This window comes from Gossypium hirsutum, chromosome D11, assembly GCF_007990345.1.
Source record: "Gossypium hirsutum isolate 1008001.06 chromosome D11, Gossypium_hirsutum_v2.1, whole genome shotgun sequence".
NCBI lineage: Eukaryota > Viridiplantae > Streptophyta > Magnoliopsida > Malvales > Malvaceae > Gossypium > Gossypium hirsutum.
Window position 1 is genome coordinate 2,270,400 of NC_053447.1, and position 17,255 is coordinate 2,287,654.

Below are 17,255 nucleotides of genomic sequence, written 5' to 3' on the forward strand. Positions count from 1 at the left end.
TATCACTTATCAATAAGCAATGCAAAACTTAGAAAGTGATAAATGGAAAAGCGCCATGGATGAAGAAATGCAGTCTCTCCGGAAGAACAATATTTGGGAGTTGGCGCAATTACCGAAAGGTAAAAGGGCAATCGGATGCAAGTGGGTATTCGCAAAGAAAGTGGATCTCCTAGCAAGAAGGATATTCGCTACAAGGCAAGATTGGTAGCTAAAGGCTACGCTCAGAAGGAGGGAATTGACTACAATGATGTATTTTCCCCTGTTGTGAAGCATTCCTCCATTAGAATTTTGTTGGCCTTTGTAGCACAGTTGAATTTGGAGCTAGCTCAACTTGATGTTAAGACGGCTTTCTTGCATGGTGAGTTAGAAGAGGAGATCTATATGACTCAGCCCGAAGGATACACAGATGCTGGTGGTAGAAATTGGGTTTGTAAGCTGAACAAATCACTATATGGATTGAAGCAATCCCCGAGGCAGTGGTACAAGCGATTTGATAGCTTTATGAGAAGGCAGAAGTACACAAGAAGCAAATATGACAATTGTGTATATTTGCAGAAGCTGCATGATGGATCTTTCATTTATCTACTCTTGTATGTTGATGATATGTTAATCGCTTCGAAGAGCCAAAATGAGATAGATAAGCTGAAGGCTCAGTTGAATCAAGAGTTCGAGATGAAAGATCTAGGTGAGGCCAAGAAGATTCTCGGCATGGAGATAAGTAGAGATAGACCGAGAGGCAAGCTTTGTTTGAATCAGAAGCAATATCTGAAAAAGGTATTACAATGTTTTGGTGTAAATGAAAACACAAAACATGTAAGTACCCCACTTGCTTCTCATTTGAAACTTAGTGCTCAATTATCTCCGAAGACTGAAGATGAAAGAGAATATATGGCGAAAGTCTCATATGCTAATGCAGTTGGGAGTTTGATGTATGCGATGGTGTGTACGAGGCCTGACATTTCACAAGCTGTTGGAGTTGTGAGCAGGTATATGCATGATCCTGGAAAAGGACATTGGCAAGCTGTGAAATGGATTCTACGGTATCTTCGAAAAACCGTAGATGTTGGTTTAATTTTTGAACAGGATGAAGCACTTGGTCAGTTTGTAGTTGGATATGTTGATTCCGACTTTGCTGGTGATTTAGATAAACGTCGTTCAACTACGGGGTATCTGTTTACTCTTGCGAAAGCCCCAGTGAGTTGGAAGTCTACCTTACAGTCTACAGTAGCTGTGTCTACTACAGAGGCAGAATATATGGCAGTTACAGAAGTTGTTAAGGAGGCTATTTGGCTTAATGGATTGTTGAAAGACTTAGGAGTTGTTCAAAGTCACATAAGTTTATATTGTGACAGTCAGAGCGCTATTCATTTAGCGAAAAATCAAGTCTATCATTCAAGAACCAAGCATATCGACGTAAGATATCACTTTGTGCGGGAAGTCTTTGAAAAAGGAAAAATTCTACTTCAGAAGATTCCGACAGCAGATAATCCCGCAGATATGATGACCAAGGTGGTAACAACAATCAAGTTTAATCATTGTTTAAACTTGATTAACATCCTGAGAATTTGAGCACCTTTAGGTGTATGGCGCTCGAGAGCGCATTTGGAGGCACTACAAAAGATAACTTTATCGAATTTGGGGAGTTGAAGGAAGTGTGTGAAGATGTGATTATCCTAATCAAATCTTCAAGGTGGAGATTGTTAACATTATGATTAATGGCAGACAATTTTAATGGAAAACAATCCAAGTGGTGCAAGTTTAGCACCCTAAAGTTGACTTTGAAAATGTGGCATGGGATAATTTTTTTTTGGTCCTTGAGATAATGGGCTATTTATTGTTTGGTCCTTAAACCTCAACTATAAATAGGCCTTCTCATTTCTCATTTCAATTCATCCCAACCAATCTTTCTCTCTTAGTTTTCTCTCTTCTCTCATTTGAGAATTCTTAAGGAATTCTATTTGTTTGTAATACTTTGAAGATAGTAAAGTTATCATCTGGTGTTAGTGCCTGAGGACGTAGGTATAATTTACCGAACCTCGTTAAAACTCTTGTGTTCTTTCTTGTCCTATTTTTCTTTCAATATTTGAGGGTATAATAGTAGTATTTAATTGTGCTATTAAATTACTATAGAATGGATATTCTGTCTAAGGAAAGACTTGGTATTTAAGAGATCCATGTGATCCACCTCTCTTCCCTGGGAATTGAACTTTGTGTGATTTTTTAGTACAATAATTTACACGCTTCCGACCCTATTGGAACAACACAAACGATGTTAGTTTCCGACTAGGAAATAAACCCGTTCATGTTTCCCATTGGTTTCGGTCGATTTTGGGTGGAGTTGTCGTCTTAATTCCTTCACCAGAGGAGGAGCAGGGTGCATACACAGTTAATATCTTTGTCACAGTTCCTAATGAAAAGTTCTGAGAGAGATATCATGAGGATATGTGTGTATTCATGTCATAATTGTATTAAAAGTATTTTATATTTCGAGTGCGAGTCTTTGGATATATTTTCTAGCTTTAATTTTAGAGAAACCTAAAAATTGTAGTATCCCGTGGTTATCTTCTTGTATGATTGCTGCAATAAAATTGATATCAGATTACCTTCAAGAGAAGTGCTGCGAATAAGAGCTCAGGCCATTAGCATTATGGAAACGGCATCCCAGTCTTTAGTGGAGGGCCAAGAGCAGTGCCAACTGATCCGGTGCCATGGATTTATGGAGTTACTGTTGCCAAAGCATGAGAATCCCAAGGGCTAATTTGGCAATACTTTTAAAAAGTGCTGTGAAAAGGTATTTTTGAGAGTGTTTTTAAAAAGTTTAGTTTAAAATTTGAGTATTTAACATTGCTGTCAAAAAGTACTTTTGAGAAATAAAATGTTTATTTTAGACATGTTATTATTAAGTAACAAATATGTATTTAAATAATATTTAAATTAGTTAATATTATTATATTTTAGTAAGAATATAAAAAAATTATTATAACTTCTTGTTAATATTTTAATATATGAAATATAAATTTTAAATATTTTTAAGCAATAAATATTAATTATTTATAAAATTTAATTAGAATGTATAAACTATATTTTAAATATTTAAATATAACCATTAAATATTTGTAATTAGTATTTTAAAAAATATTTTTTTTAATTTTAATTAATGATTTTAACACATTTGTAATTAAGCACCAAGAAAAAAAGTACTATGTTATTAGAGGGATGAAAAAGTAATTAAGTACCAAAAGTGCTTTTGGGAGAAAAAAAGCTAAAATTTTTAGTTTCTCATTTTCAGAAGTGTTTTTAAAAAGCACTTCTGAAAAGTTAAAAATTTCAGTCAAAAGCAACATGTTCTGCACAGTTTTTTTTTCCAAAAGTGCTTTTGGAGTCAAGAGTGCTTTTTTTAAGCAATGAATAATAGGCCCTAAGAAAACTTTGCAGCTGTGGTCGTTATAAATGAATATAGGCCATTTACGAACAAGCCAGCTATGTCCATAAGTGAAATGTTGATGGGAAGAATCACCTAATTGACCCACAACACGCTTTACCAAAAAGCAACAAGCCAGAAAAGCAACATCAATGAATACCCAATTTTCGTTGTCCCACTGCCATCTGTAGTCGACCCTTGTTTTGGCTTGGGGCCTTTATTTTCCCACGAGCACAAAACAATCAATGATGCTATTGTATTAGGAGTTTTAGATTTAATTTTATTCCATATACTCAAAAAATGAGTAAACTATAATACATTAGATTAAAAAGTAAATAAGTCATTCTGTTAAAAAATTTCATCCACTTTTACCCTTAAAAATTGGCCCTTATACCTTAGCATGAGGTACACATAACATGCCACATGTAGCTTTTAACAAAAATAACCGATTTGCTCTTTAATTAACATAAAATGACTAATTTATCCATTTTTGAATAAATGGTCAAAATATAATTTGGCTACCTATATATGGATTTTCATAATACTTTAACTCACCCTTAACTATGCTACTAGTTTTCCCAGAGGCATGATAGCTATGAAAGTCATCGACAAAATTGTGTATTTCGTTGAGTTTAGGCTCTAATCTTTACCTCTAATACTTATGATAAGTTGACATATCATTACACATATAATAATATGTTTGTAGCATTGAATTTTGGAAATAGCGGAATTTAATCCAATAAACTTAACGGTTATTGTTCGGTGAAGGCTGAAATTTTAAAATTTGAAAAGTAAAAGGGCTAAAAATGACCAAATTAAAGTATAAGGATTAAATTCATAACTTTTATAAAATACAGGGACTAATATCGAAGTTTAACCATTACTAAAACAATAGCAGGAAAACTCGCACAAGTTAAATCTTAAAAATCCAGATCACGTGTCTGATTCCCGCCCATTTCACTATCGTCTCAAAATTTCCAGCAAATTAGTAAATTACCTCCATTTTTCAAACCTCAACATTTCTCCTCTCTCCACGTCCATAATCGAAATGAAAAGTAACTTGGATCAACTCACTGAGTCACTAAGCCTCTCAGCCACCGAGTCTCAAAAGGCCTGGCATGTTTTTTCTCTTATAATCTTCATCGGCAAACCCGCCCCTATCTCGGACCTCGCTTCCCAATGCACACTCTTTCCGGTAAGCCCCGATATCATATTCTCACTCTGTTCCATCCCGAATTCTCCCATCACTCTCTCAGACGACAAGCATCTCGTCGCTCTCTCTTCAATTGGCCTTTCTTTTTTCGCCGCTTATATAGCTCGAAATTTCACTGTCGCCGATGCTTTCACTTCGCTGCCGGTTCCGTCCCGCAATTTCCCGGAGATACGGCTTTGCAAGAGGGATCGATATGGTAATTTCCAAAACGAGCCATTTTTTCACTTTTTTTTTGTTTAATTTCGTGTTTTTTTTGGTTGACCTTTAAGTTAAATTTTCAGCTTCTGATTTTTCTGAGGATGAGAACGAAAGGGAGTTGATTCCTTCGGTGAAGAGAATTCGAAATTATTGTACGAAGGTATTTTTTGAGCTTATTTTACACAATAGATCTGCCAATTAACTCCTTGACATTGCGAATTTGTACTAGTTTTTAGATTGATTTGACTATACTTTTAGTTTATGATGAAAATTTTAGATCTTCGAGTTGGAAATGCCATCAAGCAAATCAATCTTTAGTAATTTATTCATTTCAGTGTTATAGTCTCCAAACGCTAATTGATGAAAAAAAATTCAGGTGCAGTACCTTTTAACTGACGATATGAACAGAATGAGTAGTGCTAGAGAATTAAGCTATAGAGAAGAGGGCATTGAAAATGTAGAAAGCAAGGTAAATGTGGAAGACTATATGTTGGGAAATGTCAGCAAAGAATTGGTTGGTAGTAAACCTGAAGTAGAAACCAAAGCTGTTATCCTCAATGGTATAAACTTTCCCGAGTGTGCTGAGACGAGCAATATAGGAGTGGCGTTGGGTGGAAAATTTTATGTGGATTTTACCAGAAGAAGTTTTAGAACAGTAGACAATGAAGTGGCTGTGGAGGACAATAAGAAAGAGGAGAAACTTGATTTGGTAAGTAGAAGACAAGGAGTGGAAGATCTGTCTCCTCCATTTAACATTTGTCTTTCTGATAAACCACCTGAACGAGATTTGAAAAGCCTTGATGAGGGTAACTGCAATCATAAGATGCCATCTCTAGGTGAAGAACTCGAAATCGTACCAGCAGCATCTAGTGTTATGCCTCCAGTATTTCAAACCCCCAACAAGTCTTTAGGGGATACCGATGTTGTCAGTACTTACAAAAGGAAGAGGTATCGTGTAAAAGATAATTTATCAGCTCGTACTGCGCAGAAATCAACTCAGAACCGTAAGGATATATATGTTAATGAAAGAAGGGCAAACTCTACCTCTATTTCTCTTCAGGTAGCTCACCTCTGCATTTGTAGCTTGTTGTCTCTTGCATAATGTTCTATTACTTCCATTTTTGTAAGTGGAGTCTATTTAATAAGCCTGAGTTGGCTGCTGTGCTTTATTTTAATTGTAACTTAAATATCGATGTATGCTTGCTTTAGGACCAGGCAAAGCCAAAAGTATTACCTGACTTTGAATCTTATATTGTAGAAGAGGAAGAAGGTTCAGGTACCATAGCTTCAATTTTCCTTGCTTGCATTTCATATCACAGTTCTGCTTATAACTAAGATGATTTATTAATTGGCTAAGGTGAAACTTTAATTGGCAGGTGGTTATGGCACTGTGTACAGGGCTCGAAGGAAGAATGACTGGGCTTTAGTTGCCATTAAATGTAAGAGGAAAATTGATATAACATGCAGTTGCATTGCTGTGCTGCAATGAGGACTCTTATTGGGTTACATGTATGGGTCATTCCCCTGTTGTTATATTATTTGTTTATCTCATTGCAGGTCCTCATGCCAATGCTCATAAGAACTACGTTAACAATGAGCAGAAAATGCTGGAGCGTTTTGGGTAAGAACTAAGAAGTTTGTTTCACTTTAAAGAAAACCTTCTTGTTTATAAAAGCAAAGCAGTTTATATTAAGCTCTTCTTCTCTCTTCCAATCTTTCTTTTTGTCAATGCCAGGGGAAAGAACTTTATAATACGATATGAAGGATGCATTAAGAGTGAGAATTCTGATTGCTTTGTTCTGCAGTATGTTGAGCATGATAGGCCTGAGGTAATTATTAGAATTTTGGAAGCCATGTTTTGTTTGTTCTTCTGCTTGATGGTGAGTTTGTTTCATTGAGAGCAGGTGTTGAAAAGAGAAATAGATGTTTTTCAGTTAAAGTGGTATGCTTTTTGCTTGTTCAAAGCTCTTGCAAATCTTCATAAGCAGGTATGTGATTTTCTGGATGCGATGCATCTATTCTACAAAATTACAAGTTCTTAATAACTCTTTATACACATGCAGGGAATAGTTCATAGGGATGTTAAACCGGGAAACTTTCTTTTCTCTCGTAAGACCAACAAAGGTTATCTTATTGATTTCAATCTTGCCACGGTAAGTAGCTAAGTGCCAACCTTACATGATCCTGTGGTTGGCCGTTTGCATATTCCCCGGCAATATTTTTGTACTCTAATTTGAGGACTATTAGTTTTGTTATTTCTCTTGTTTTGACAGGAAATGCATCAAAAGTACAGGAGTATGGGTTAGTTCCTTTTTTCTGGAGCTTGAAGTTAAGAATCCTAGTACTTTTTACTGTAGGCAATGAAGAGGACCATCTATTTATGATTGATGTGGCATTCTTATGCGTTTCACAGACAAATCCAAGTCGGGATATGATGTAACTTTTCATCATAATATCGTTCCTGCCAAAGCCACTCATCTGACAAATAGCATGAAGTTTTTAAATATCAAATCAAGAGAGGGAATCAATATAGAGGCAACCAAAGGCTCCAGGTTAACTTTAGAGCCTAAGAACATGAGGAAGACAGAAATTCAAAGGAAGGCTCCTCATAATGACTTGAGTAGTTGGAATAAAATAAATAGTCAGGGTGTAGATGGTTCAGGCATTACCTCAACAAAGGATTTAAGTGCAAGGACTCCCTCAGCAGAAAGGCTCAGAGAGCCTTTGCCATGCCAAGGCAGGAAAGAGCTCATCAGTCTGGCACAGGAAGCAATGCAGAGTCCAAAACCTGGAGTGTTACATGTTCCTGCTCCCATGAGAAAGCGATTTGCTGCTTCTCCAGGAAAATGGGATAGACAGATTCTTCATCCTACTCCAATGCCTTTGTGCTCAACTAGCTTAGCTTTATCTGGGGTTGGCTTTGCCAAGAACAAAGGCAAGCATCTTTTGGGTAAATTTTGGAACTTTGATTTGAAAGAATCATTTTCCTTAGTAAAACTCATCAAATTTTATTCACTTGCAGGGGATGGGAAGCATAAGACAAAAGGTCCTTGTGCTGGAACAAAAGGCTTCCGAGCTCCAGAGGTAATGACCGATAAACTTCAATTCATGTTTTGATTTTAAATACTAAAAGAAAATCCCTGGTGCTCTTATGCGTTGAATTCATTAGATAACCAAAACATGTCCAAAAGAAAAATATTAACAGTCTATGCCAGATTTCCTTGATAATTGGTATTCTTATTTTCTTCAGGTCTTATTCAGGTCTCAACATCAAGGTTCAAAAATTGATATCTGGTCTGCTGGGGTCACTCTACTCTACCTAATGATAGGGAAATCACCCTTTATTAGTGATCCCGAACAGTAAGATTTCTTTAACCGAAACCGCTCGATCCAGTTTCTTGTTTGATGGCTTATGTTCCCAACATCTTTTGGCACTTTCAGGAGTATAAATGATATTGCAAAGCTGAGAGGCAGTGAAGATCTTTGGGAAGTTGCCAAGTTACATAATCGTGAATCCTCATTTCCTGAGGTATAATAAATGCTAGTATAATAATGCATGATCTGCAACTATAACTTATTTAAAAGTAAATTGCTAATACTTTTGTTACAGGAGCTCTATGGTAAGCAGTCTTTAACAACTATGAACCTACGGCAGTGGTGCCGAATTAAAACGAAGAGACGAGACTTCCTTACAGAGATACCGAGCTCGCTTTACGATCTTGTGGACAAGTGCTTAACAGTGAACCCAAGATTAAGGATTACAGCAGAGGATGCTCTTAAGCATGAATTTTTGGCTTCAATACATGAAAATCTGGGAAAGCAAAGGACACGAACTCTATAACTCCATTTTTGAAGGTTTGAATCTAAATGCATGGAATTTCCTCTTACATGTTCAAGTTGTATAAAAAAATGCTCCTAATCTAATAGCTAAATGTAAGGTTCACCCTTTTGGGGACGCAAGGGTCTATGGTTTATCAGGGACTAAGAGGAAAACATCTTATATGCTTTAAAACCTATTCTTTTGAGTTAAAATTAAACTTGAGAATTTAAATTCTCAAGAAATTTACTTTCAAGTTAAACCCTATAAGTTTCTGGAATGATATTTTGAGTTCTAGAAGGATGTTAGCAATAAATCCTTTATATTCCCTGAAAGAATAAAAAATTATGATGTTGGCAATGGAAGTAGTGTGTTGACATGGCGATATTCTATTGGTCTACGTGACGCATCAGCAGCAGCCGAACGAAGATCGATGCTTTGGGTTTTCAACCCATGACACCTCGAATTTTCCAGAGCACTTGCGCTTTTTCTTTTCCTCGGTTTCTCAAATATTGGATTAAAGTGCAAAATTCCAATATTTGCCGTATTTAATCATTCTTTTTAATGTTGAGAAATTATCTGGTACCTGGTCTTAAAATATTTAGGTTAATATAAATTTAAAGTATTGAATTCAATAATCGATTGGGAGTTAGACTTATTTTGATGCTTAAATTTAGATTCCATTAAAATTTAATAACTTCAATATATTAAAATTATCATGATATCACTTAAAAATTTACAACTTTATTTTTTAAAGTCAAGACTAAAATGAGTTTATTTGTTAAATTTATGTATAAAAATAAAAAAATACAAGCATTCAGAAAGAACTTAATTATTAAATTCAGGATAAAAAATTACAATAGCTCAATATTTTAAAATTGCTTTGAGCAACTTAATCCCTGTAAAAATAAAAAGTCGTTAAAGTTCTACGAAAACGAAGGGCTTTTTAGTAACTTAATTACCTATAAATTTCCAAGAAAATTATCTGATCCAGGCATCCAGCTCTATCGATAAATACCATTCCACCTCGTAACTAAAATAACCAAATGAATTTTCTTGCTATTTCTCAGCAAACAAATGGATGCCTTCACTTCCTTCTTCGATTCCCAATCGAGAAACATCTGGAGTTACGATACTCTTAAGAATTTCCGTCAGATCTCTCCCATCGTTCAAGCTCATCTCAAGCAGGTAAATCTAATTTGCTACTTAGGATTTTGAACGTTGGATTGAATCTTTCTTGGCTTCTTCTGAGAGTTAAAAACGTATTGCAGTTTTCATCTTTTATGTGATTATAAATGCTTGTTATGATTTTATCCATCTATTTAATTATTTTTCTGCTTATAAGAAAAAGGATCTCGATTGTCTGAGCATAGCGTTTCTAATTTGCAGGTTTATTTGACCTTATGTTGTGCACTGATTGCCTCTGCTGTTGGAGCTTATCTCCATATTCTTTGGAACATTGGGGGTTACCTGACCACATTTGCATGCTTAGGAACCATTATTTGGCTCCTTTCCACCCCTCCTTGTGAAGAGGTAATAATCTTTCTTCATTTGTATAAGATGATGATATTTCTTTTTGCATGTACTCATCTTTTGCTTTGGTTTTATTAATTTTGCAGCAAAAGAGGGTTTCTCTTCTAATGGCATCGGCAGTGTTTGAAGGAGCTTCAATCGGTCCTCTAATTGACTTGGCTATTCAAATCGACCCGAGGTATCTTTCCTATAAAAACTAAATTGGTAATTTTGTGATATTAATGATACACCCATGCTGTGAAAATACTTGGATTTTGTTTCAAGAAATATATTAATTTGTGTTACATTTGGAAGATAATACTATGCTTAATTTCTATTTTACTATTACTATTATCTGGACCTGTGAATCTCATTTGGGTGCGTGACTTTGTATGTCTTTTCCTTTGCAAATGATTAATAATAATACTAAAAAAAGTGGCTTGTACTAATGGCGTATTTATCCACAATGGCAGTGTATTGGTAGCTTCATTTGTGGGAACAGCATTGGCCTTTGCATGTTTTTCAGGAGCTGCTATGTTAGCAAGGCGACGAGAGTACCTTTACCTTGGTGGCTTGCTCTCATCTGGTGTGTCCGTGCTTCTCTGGTTGCATTTTGCTTCCTCCATCTTTGGTGGTTCCACAGCCCTCTTTATGACTGAGGCAAGCGAATATTAGCCACAAACTTTCTGTCTCGTTGTACTTGAAAAGCTGCTATTGACCTTCCCTCTTTGCCTTTGATTGTCCTCACAGATCTACTTAGGGCTTTTGGTGTTTGTGGGATATATGATAGTCGACACGCAGGACATAATCGAGAAAGCACACTTGGGTGACCTGGACTACGTGAAGCATGCCCTGACTCTTTTCACTGATTTTGTTGCTGTATTTGTCCGCATTCTGATAATTATGGTGAGTCAAGCTGGAATACCTGATAAAGCTATCTTTAATGGCTGACTTTATATTAATGTTTCATTTTGGTATACACGAACCAATACTGAACATTCTTGTGTTTTCAGTTGAAAAATTCAGCTGAGAAGAGCGAGAAAAAGAAGAAAAGGAGAGACTAAATCACAAAGCAATAGCTGAGGAGCTTTACCCATCTAACCTTGCCTTGGAGACATGAAAGTTTGTTGCTTTTTGTGCTAAAGCATCATGTTAATATAATAAGTTAATAACCATGTTATTTTATTTCAACTTTTGCCATATATTAACGTCTTTCGCCTTTTGCATATATGATGGGTTTTGCCCACCACACACCATCTACCAACATTCAGTTCCATTCTATGAGCCACTGTTGCACCAATTTCTTCAATAGAACTCGTTGCTGGGAACCCATGGTGGCTCAAAAGGGTTTGTTTTTCTATTGCTCCAATGTTAATCCATTGACCGAATACTACATAAAACCAAAATAAGAAAATGTTTTTAGCAAGTACCAGATTACTGAGTACCAAAGAAACATAACCCAACAGGAAGACTAAACAATGTTCTATTAGGGACGAAAAGTTGCTTTAACACGACACAAGCTAGCACATATATGCCTCTTGATCTTCCTCGTACCTAATATAGTGTTTTCTCCCAAGTTTCATCCACGGTTGGCTTACTCTGACATCCACTCCTGCCACCTGTAGGCTCACTAATCTTCTCATCACCGTTGTCTCTGTAACCATCTTTTCGGTCTTCCGCTAAAAGATGTCTACTCTTGTGACTCCTACCAATCTCCAAGGGTGATGCACCTCTCTTTTCTCTATGCTTTTTGCTATCAATAGACCTGCCATGGTGAGGGTTACTGTCATAACATTTGCTTCTACTATCACCTGGCTGGCATCTGAAACTATGGGAGTCCTTGTCGAAATAACTCTGATGCTTAGGTTTAGATGGAGATCTCCTTTCCGTTTTCCAGTTTCTTTCCATATGCGATGAACCACTCCTTTCTCTATGTTTTCTGCTATCAATAAACCTACTATCGTGAGGGATACCGACATCAGTGGGTCTTTGGTACACCGTATGATAGTTTCTGCCAGTATCATCACCCGACTGGCATCTGAAGCTCCCCGACCTTCCGGAATTAGAATCCTCATGGCAATATCTCTGAGACGTTGATTTAGATGGAGATCTTTCCCTTTTCCAGCTTTTTTCCAAGGGTGATGCACCTCTTCTTTCTCTATGCTTTCTGCTATCAATAGACCTTCCACAGTGAGGGTTAGTGTCAGCCTCAGGACTTCTCGATGCCCTACGATAAGCTCTGCCTCTACTATCACCTGGTTGGTATTTGAAACTCTGGGAATTTGGTCTCCGTTGGTCCTTGTAAAGATTATCTCGGATGTCAGAGTTGAAATAGCCAAGATCCCTCTTGTTGACATGATCTCTTGGGGAATACCTTCTATTTTCCTTGAAAACATCTGGTTCTGGATACCGGACAAGAGAGGTAGATCGGGATCTTGATGTTGAAAATTGCCCACATGTACGCTGTGATTGAAGCTCCCTTTCCTCACTGCCCGTAGACAAGATAGAAACACTCGATGAACAAAAAAAGGTGCACATATTGATGAATACGAAATAGAAACACATCTCTAAACATTGTTAGCATGCATGAAATAGGCAGCAGCAAGTTTGTTGAGTGAAATTCAACATCAGAATAATCAGTTTCACCATAGAGCTAAAGATACCGAAAACTGAGACGTCAATACATTCCAGCTTGTATGTTAAAAAGACAGAAAATCTATGCACAGAAAGACACTCTAATCACCATAACATGCACTGAAGATGAAGCAAATCTATCCTATATGATGAGGAAAAAGGTTTAATACATTAAAGCCATCGGATCATACCTTTTGGAGTTAAACCCTTCTGGTTTCGCATCTGATGTAACAATGTTTTTCCCTTTAAGAATTTCATCAACTTCAGCAGCATCCACTGTGATTTTCTGAACAGTTGCTTTTATCTTTGCCTCCTGTTCATCAGCAAGCTGTTTGGCCCAAAGCTGTTGACTCGCTAGCGACTGTTCAAAACATTGTTCTTGCAATGCTATAGCATCGATCAAAGCCGAGAACGAAGGTTTGTGACCAGGTTGGTTAGTCGTATTCATATCCTGAGAGGTAGACTCCATTGCATAGCCTTCTATCTTGGTGCTAAAGAGCTGATTTCTCCAAGTTTCAGACGAGTTGGTCCTACTATTGCAAGTAACTGATGATTACCATAGTTCTACTGCAGTAGGTTTCAATGGTTTATTTAGTCTTCCACTATGTTACCCGGACTTCAAATTTTTCTCAACGTATCCGACACATATTCAAGAATTAATACAAGATATTATTCTTCAAATATATGATTTTTTTAAAAAGGCATACACATTCCATTATCTCCACAATGGTGAATCACCCAAAATCCAAGTAAAATAAATATTAAAAGGCTTTAACAAATGTACTACAATTCATCAAGTTATACACTTTGAACTCTTGGAGGGAGCAAACTTACCTAAATATGAGCTGATCAATAAGGCAGTAACAAATGGTTAATCTATAAAAGTTCTCCTTTCTTTAACAGTTGGGCAAATGCAGGAACTCTCTCCATCTGGGGAACAAAACATGAAGAACATCAATTAAACTAGCACTTGAGGCCTGAATTGAAAATATATTGAAACAAGATTGCCCCGACCTTGTTTTTTAATTATTAATTGATATAAGTATGAAAATATGATTTTCTAAACATTTTTCAAATACATAAAATTTTAAAAATATAAAAATACTCAAGCATTCGATCCTTACACTCGAATCCAAGTAGTATAGATTAAAACCGGTGTTTATTTTTTCTTTTCTAGCAAAACCCTAACCAAATAACTCACATTTATAATCAAACCCTAAAAAAGCTGGGCTTAATAAATCACAAAACAAATAAAATACCAATAAAACATACATCACAGCAATCATTAAATAGGAAGCACAACAAAAGCCAAAAAAGAAAAAGTGTTACTTTTAGGGAAAAAGAAAAGCGAAACAAACAAAATGAAGGGAGAAACACGCTTCGAAGATCTAATAACGGAAGAGGTAGCGACGAGGAGAGAAAATACGACGAAGAAAGTAGCGCGATTAAGAAGCTAAGACTCGTTGGACTTCTCCATTTTCATGGAGAAAGAATAATTCGATTCATATTTTTTTCCCGAAAAGTTGGGGGTTGTTTAGCGTATCTATTATAATACAACTCCTGCTTGAGTAGTTGTATTTTTATAACTCGGTGAAGATTTATTCTTTACCATTTTAACAAAAGTATTATTTAATTTTTTATGAGCTTTTAATAAATTCAAATTATTTTATAAAGATATTTAGAAGAAGTTTAAATTTTGAATGAAATAAATTGAAATTTTTAATAAACTTTACCTTACATTTTCGCACTTTAATATCTATACTATTTTTTTTCATTTTAATACCTAAATTACTCTTCTTTGATTTAAAAAGTTAATTGTGATTAAAAAATAAACGTCACACTCAACTAACGAACTGATGCATTTTGGTTTTTTCTTCTATATCATAGATGATGTGGGTATTGACCGATAGCCTAATCATTAATTGTTCAACATTGTTGACTGCATGTTGAACACCATTGACTTGACTAAAGAAACGTTTAAGTCCATTTGAATCTAAATAACTATTTACCTAAGTTGATTTTAGTCGCGGCTCAAAATATTATAAAAATTATTAAAATATCATAAAAATTCAGTCTTCAACCTTCCCTGCATATAGTGATGGCAAGAGCGCATCAAAATTTTCAGGACATGGAGTTGAAAGGGATAAGAACCCTGCTAGACAAGGCCAGTTATGAAACTAGCATTGTTCTAGACCATTATCCTCCATGAAACTATTCGCATCACAGCAGAAATGTTCATTCTTAGACAACAATGGTGCTCGCTGTAGTCCGAGAAGCCTATTTGCCTTGCCTCCAGATGGTATCTCTCTCCTGCTGGTCTGGATTCTCTCCATTTTGCCAACGGAAGTTGTGACCGAGATTTGCTGCTTGATGTGCCATCAAAAGGTTCATTCATTCCTGCAGGCAGAACTGCTTCATCCTACTTTGAAGTTTTGGGCAACAGGCAAGGGCTTGTTGTAGCTCAGTAAACCACATCTTGTCCACTCTAACACTGGTTTTTATTTACCTGGACCATTCAGTCGACATCTTTTGCATGCTGAACACCAAAGTCTGAATGAGGTTAGATGGTTGCTCCTTTTTTACCCTTGACCAAAGTTTGACCATGGCTGGACTGGCACTCGGGTGTGGTGTTTGGTTTTTAGCTTTGGAGGAGCTAAGAAGCTACTAGAGTGTTGGTTCTTTAGATTTTGCTTTTTGTTTTTTCTAATCTTATGTAATCCTGTATATACTTAAATACATAGCTAAAGAACATGCACAATCTTGTTAATCTTATGTAATCCTGTATATACTTAAATAATAGAGATGCTAATAACCTGATTTTAGAAACCTACCAATCTTGTTAACAATATGTGGAAATATTATCCCTAAAGAACATGCAAAATCTTTCTTTCTTTCAGAATTCAAAACATAATCAAACCCGATTCCAAATCACCATTCTGTGCCCTCTGAAAGGTGGAAATGGCAATTGACAGAAGTCGGGTTCGGAAACTTCTCAAAGTATGAGACAGTAGATTTGGAGAAATCAATAAAGTAGGCTATGGAAGGCAAAAGACAAAAATCGGACAGGGTAACTTATCCATCTCTGCTCACTCCAAAACTGCACTACTGCATGAGCAATGTAGTGGACAATGACCTACTAAGGTGGGTACCTAGGTTTTCATATGACTTATGAGCTAAACAAAAATGAAAAAATGGAGCGTACTAGACTATGCTTTGATGCAAATGCAAGCACTTTAGCTTTACATATCCCTTCATTACTGGGGAGAAAAAAGCACCTTTCACTTGTTTCCTACTTTGACAAATATCATCATAACTCAGCTCTACTTAGCTGGTCCTGCATATCAATCCACAAGTTAAAGCTTCAATCCAAACCACCAATAATTTCTAGATATTGCTAAAACTTAATGGTCCATTTCCATAACCCAACCAACCTATTAAGACATAAACACATATGTGCCAAGCATGCCCATGAAGAATGGGGAATTAATGCACAGACCCGCACGTGTCCACGCACATACGAGCTACACAAGCAGAACAATCATAGCCGAAACTTGCAATCAAAGTCGGAAACCGGAGGTTCTTTATAATACATACCAAAAGGTTTTTCCATTCATTAACATTTACAACTATGCCTTAATACCAAGGCATGGACTTGAACAACAAAATACTAGCCTAGAGCTTTACAGGTTCATATATTTTCCAGCATACCTGCAATCTAAAGTACAAAAAACACTTCTTGATCTTTGAGGCTTTTCTTTCCATTCATTTCCTAGTAGAAAATATCAGAAACCCAAAATGTTCATCATCTAGCATACTAAAATGCACCCCCAAAAGAACTCGCTGGCCATTACTCTTTCAGTTTATCACTTCCTAGAATTTACCCCATTTTCTCTCTGCAACCTCCAAAAGACTAAGACATACTAAACTCTCATCCTCCTCACAATCCTTTGCCAATTTCAACAGCACATCCAGAAGCTTAATTTTCCTAAAATTATCATTCAATCTGCTTGCATTTGTATCCGAATGGACCGTCCCGGTTTCATTAACATTCGGTTCTTCATCAGCTTTCTCACCATCCTCCGCTTTGCCGTAAGACAATGAAGGCAACTCTGTTCCAAAATCCAACGGCTGTGAAGGCAATACCCGTTTCTTCTTAGGGCCATCTGAATTCGAAGTGCTTTTAATCTTCCTCGCCGAATCAACTTCCTCCTCAGAAAACCCTAAATCTATATCCTTTCCCAAATCAACTGCCCTCCTAGTGTCAGCACTAGCAGTTTTTCCGCCGTGATTGTCGATCATTTCATCATCATTGCAATCATAGAAAGCGGAAGAGGTGGAGGTGGATTTGTATCTAGGAGAGTGGAATATTTCCCGGCCGTCATGAAGCGCGGCACAAAGATCATTTGGCAGGTTGTCCGGGGGTGATTCCGGCGGAGACACCATTGTGATGCCGCTGGACG

The 17,255-nt window shown here is 36.5% G+C and overlaps 3 protein-coding genes across 12 annotated transcripts; 2 read left to right on the forward strand and 1 right to left on the reverse strand.

The window, feature by feature from the left end:
* The first annotated feature begins 4,370 nt into the window (after positions 1-4,370).
* LOC107912204 (cell division cycle 7-related protein kinase) lies at positions 4,371-8,949 on the forward strand. 6 transcript variants are annotated; one of them, XM_041105462.1, is made up of 16 exons: positions 4,457-4,616; positions 4,738-4,830; positions 4,916-4,992; positions 5,209-5,892; positions 6,042-6,108; positions 6,209-6,271; positions 6,390-6,453; positions 6,568-6,661; positions 6,737-6,820; positions 6,896-6,985; positions 7,106-7,133; positions 7,246-7,782; positions 7,855-7,916; positions 8,083-8,192; positions 8,274-8,361; positions 8,443-8,949. In XM_041105462.1, exons 1-16 carry the CDS (start codon positions 4,601-4,603, stop codon positions 8,671-8,673), a joined length of 2,388 nt encoding a protein of 795 aa, XP_040961396.1. In that variant the 5' UTR covers positions 4,457-4,600; the 3' UTR covers positions 8,674-8,949. The 6 variants fall into 6 exon arrangements, 4 of the variants coding, with proteins under 4 accessions (XP_040961395.1, XP_016695772.2, XP_040961397.1 ...); XM_041105461.1 differs by having other exon boundaries at positions 4,371-4,830; XM_016840283.2 differs by having other exon boundaries at positions 4,371-4,830; positions 7,246-7,767.
* A 585-nt stretch (positions 8,950-9,534) lies between these two features.
* LOC107912203 (bax inhibitor 1) lies at positions 9,535-11,389 on the forward strand. The gene is made up of 6 exons (XM_016840282.2): positions 9,535-9,837; positions 10,039-10,182; positions 10,269-10,360; positions 10,635-10,821; positions 10,912-11,067; positions 11,175-11,389. The coding sequence occupies exons 1-6, from the start codon at positions 9,727-9,729 to the stop codon at positions 11,223-11,225; spliced, it is 741 nt and encodes a 246-aa protein (XP_016695771.1). The 5' UTR covers positions 9,535-9,726; the 3' UTR covers positions 11,226-11,389.
* Positions 11,390-11,496: 107 nt separating this feature from the next.
* On the reverse strand, positions 11,497-14,375 carry LOC107912202 (uncharacterized). 5 transcript variants are annotated; one of them, XM_041105467.1, is made up of 5 exons: positions 14,125-14,361; positions 13,630-13,725; positions 12,987-13,328; positions 11,716-12,649; positions 11,497-11,551 (listed from the first exon to the last, which is right to left on the reverse strand). In XM_041105467.1, exons 3-4 carry the CDS (start codon positions 13,262-13,264, stop codon positions 11,716-11,718), a joined length of 1,212 nt encoding a protein of 403 aa, XP_040961401.1. In that variant the 5' UTR covers positions 13,265-13,328; positions 13,630-13,725; positions 14,125-14,361; the 3' UTR covers positions 11,497-11,551. The 5 variants fall into 5 exon arrangements, with proteins under 5 accessions (XP_040961401.1, XP_016695769.1, XP_040961400.1 ...); XM_016840280.2 differs by having other exon boundaries at positions 12,987-13,362; XM_041105466.1 differs by having other exon boundaries at positions 12,987-13,362; positions 13,630-14,375.
* Positions 14,376-17,255: the final 2,880 nt, after the last annotated feature.

Bases quoted from the DNA above. Each gene is read 5' to 3' on its own strand.
- LOC107912204 (XM_041105461.1), top strand. From the start codon at position 4,470: ATGAAAAGTAACTTGGATCAACTCACTGAGTCACTAAGCCTCTCAGCC. The intron at 6,662-6,736 runs GTAATTATTAGA...CATTGAGAGCAG, and splicing joins TTGAGCATGATAGGCCTGAG to GTGTTGAAAAGAGAAATAGA. The intron at 8,362-8,442 runs GTATAATAAATG...CTTTTGTTACAG, and splicing joins GTGAATCCTCATTTCCTGAG to GAGCTCTATGGTAAGCAGTC.
- LOC107912203 (XM_016840282.2), top strand. From the start codon at position 9,727: ATGGATGCCTTCACTTCCTTCTTCGATTCCCAATCGAGAAACATCTGG. The intron at 10,183-10,268 runs GTAATAATCTTT...TTAATTTTGCAG, and splicing joins CCACCCCTCCTTGTGAAGAG to CAAAAGAGGGTTTCTCTTCT. The intron at 10,361-10,634 runs GTATCTTTCCTA...CCACAATGGCAG, and splicing joins GCTATTCAAATCGACCCGAG to TGTATTGGTAGCTTCATTTG.
- LOC107912202 (XM_041105466.1), bottom strand. From the start codon at position 13,264: ATGGAGTCTACCTCTCAGGATATGAATACGACTAACCAACCTGGTCAC. The intron at 12,650-12,986 runs GTATGATCCGAT...GTCTACGGGCAG, and splicing joins GAAGGGTTTAACTCCAAAAG to TGAGGAAAGGGAGCTTCAAT.